This window comes from Artibeus jamaicensis, unplaced genomic scaffold (assembly GCF_021234435.1).
Source record: "Artibeus jamaicensis isolate MK-2021 breed Jamaican fruit bat unplaced genomic scaffold, CSHL_Jam_final contig_410, whole genome shotgun sequence".
NCBI lineage: Eukaryota > Metazoa > Chordata > Mammalia > Chiroptera > Phyllostomidae > Artibeus > Artibeus jamaicensis.
The window spans coordinates 1,108,509-1,110,091 of NW_026521820.1; the positions used below are offsets into that span (position 1 = coordinate 1,108,509).

General features: G+C 45.0%; 1 protein-coding gene across 2 annotated transcripts; it reads left to right on the forward strand.

Moving 5' to 3' along the window:
* Nucleotides 1-323: 323 nt before the first annotated feature.
* On the forward strand, nt 324-704 carry LOC119039029 (ubiquitin-60S ribosomal protein L40-like). 2 transcript variants are annotated; one of them, XM_053665357.1, is made up of 2 exons: nt 324-426; nt 508-704. In XM_053665357.1, exons 1-2 carry the CDS (start codon nt 324-326, stop codon nt 702-704), a joined length of 300 nt encoding a protein of 99 aa, XP_053521332.1. The 2 variants fall into 2 exon arrangements, with proteins under 2 accessions (XP_053521332.1, XP_053521331.1); XM_053665356.1 differs by having other exon boundaries at nt 324-704.
* Nucleotides 705-1,583: the final 879 nt, after the last annotated feature.

A 1,583-nucleotide genomic window follows, 5' to 3' on the forward strand; every position in this document is an offset into this window, starting at 1 on the left:
CTCCTGACCCCAAGGAAGCAGAAGCTTAAAGAGACCATGATTGGTTTAGAAAATGGACATAACAAAGAGGACACAAAACCCAGGAGAGTGGACTTGCAAGTTCTCTGCCCTGCGTGTATTTTTTCAGACTTCTGTTAAAAATCTGGGAAGAGAGGAGAAAGGACTTAATAACAATGGAAATTTAGTTTGCCTCCAGCCAAGGAGGCCAGGGGGTCAAAAGATTTAGTTTGATATAAAGAACTAATGAACTTTGTTAGCTTCTCAGAGAGGCTGCAGAGTGAGTCAGTGGTGGCGTCCAAGCAGCTCCTCCAGCAGATGCAGAGATGCAGATCTTGATGAAGACCCTGACTGTCAAGACAATCATCCTCAAGTTTGAGCCCAGTGACACCAGTGAGAATCCAAAAGCTATAATTCAAGGCAAGGAAGGCATCCTGCCTGACCAGCAGTGCCTGATTTTTGCAGGTAAACAGTTGGAGGAGTGCTGTACTCTCAGACTGCAACATTCAGAAAGAACCCACCCTGCACTTGTGTTTCATCTGTGGGGTAGCATCACTGAGCCCTTCCCCCACCAATTCATCCAAAAGTACAACTGTAGAAAGATGATCTGCTGCAAATTCTATGTCTGCCTGTACCTCAGTGCTGTCAACTGCCGCAAGAAAAAGTGTGGCCGTACCAACAACCTGTGCCCCAAGAAGGTTAAATAAGGCTCCTCCACCACCTCCTTGGGCCCACAGGATGGGGCCCAGGTTGTTTCTGCCTGAATCCTGTCACATGGTTCCTCAATAAAATTTCCCTTTCATTGACTGGAGAGGAAAGAAGGAAGGAGGGAAGGAAGGAAGGGAGGAAGGAAGGAAGGAAGGAAGGAAGGAAGGAAGGAAGGAAGGAAGGAAGGAAGGGAGGAGGGAGGGAGGGAGGGAGGGAGGGAGGGAGGGAGGGAGGGAGGGAGGGAGGGAGGGAGGGAGGGAGGGAGGAAGGAAGGAAATGAATTATTTTTAATACCTTAAATTTCTGAACTAAGTTTTATAACTGTTATTCTCACTAGGTGTGCTATGGTTACTGTTGTTAGAGTTGGAAGTGATGTCAAAGCTCTTGGTAAGTTAGCAGCAAGTGTGTGTACTTGGATAGTTGGCATTCCTGCAGTCCAGGAAAAGGATGCTATTTATCAGGGCATTAATAGTAATTTCTTGAGTAGAACATGTTCTCCAACTACTGTCATTCCTATTTTATTAATTACTGTTAGTTTATCCACATAATTTTCAATTAGTTTGTCAGTGGGTTCCACAACAACGAACTTCCATCACAATCATTATTTATCTCAATGTCCAGATTACCTCACATTAGACCACTGGGAACTCCTTCAACTTGGTCCCTCTGTTCCTTTGATATATCCCCATTAGTATTTAAGTTACGTTTTAACTTAATGGCACAGGATGTTTTGGGGCCACTTTGTACTTTCCCTGCTCCAGCCCTGGAGTCAGCCATTTCCAAAAACCCCTGGTTCCTTTTAGTAGAGGGTTGTATTTAGAAACCAAGATCTGCACTCTGCATGTGCTCATTATTCCTGGTACATCATTGCTTCCAGG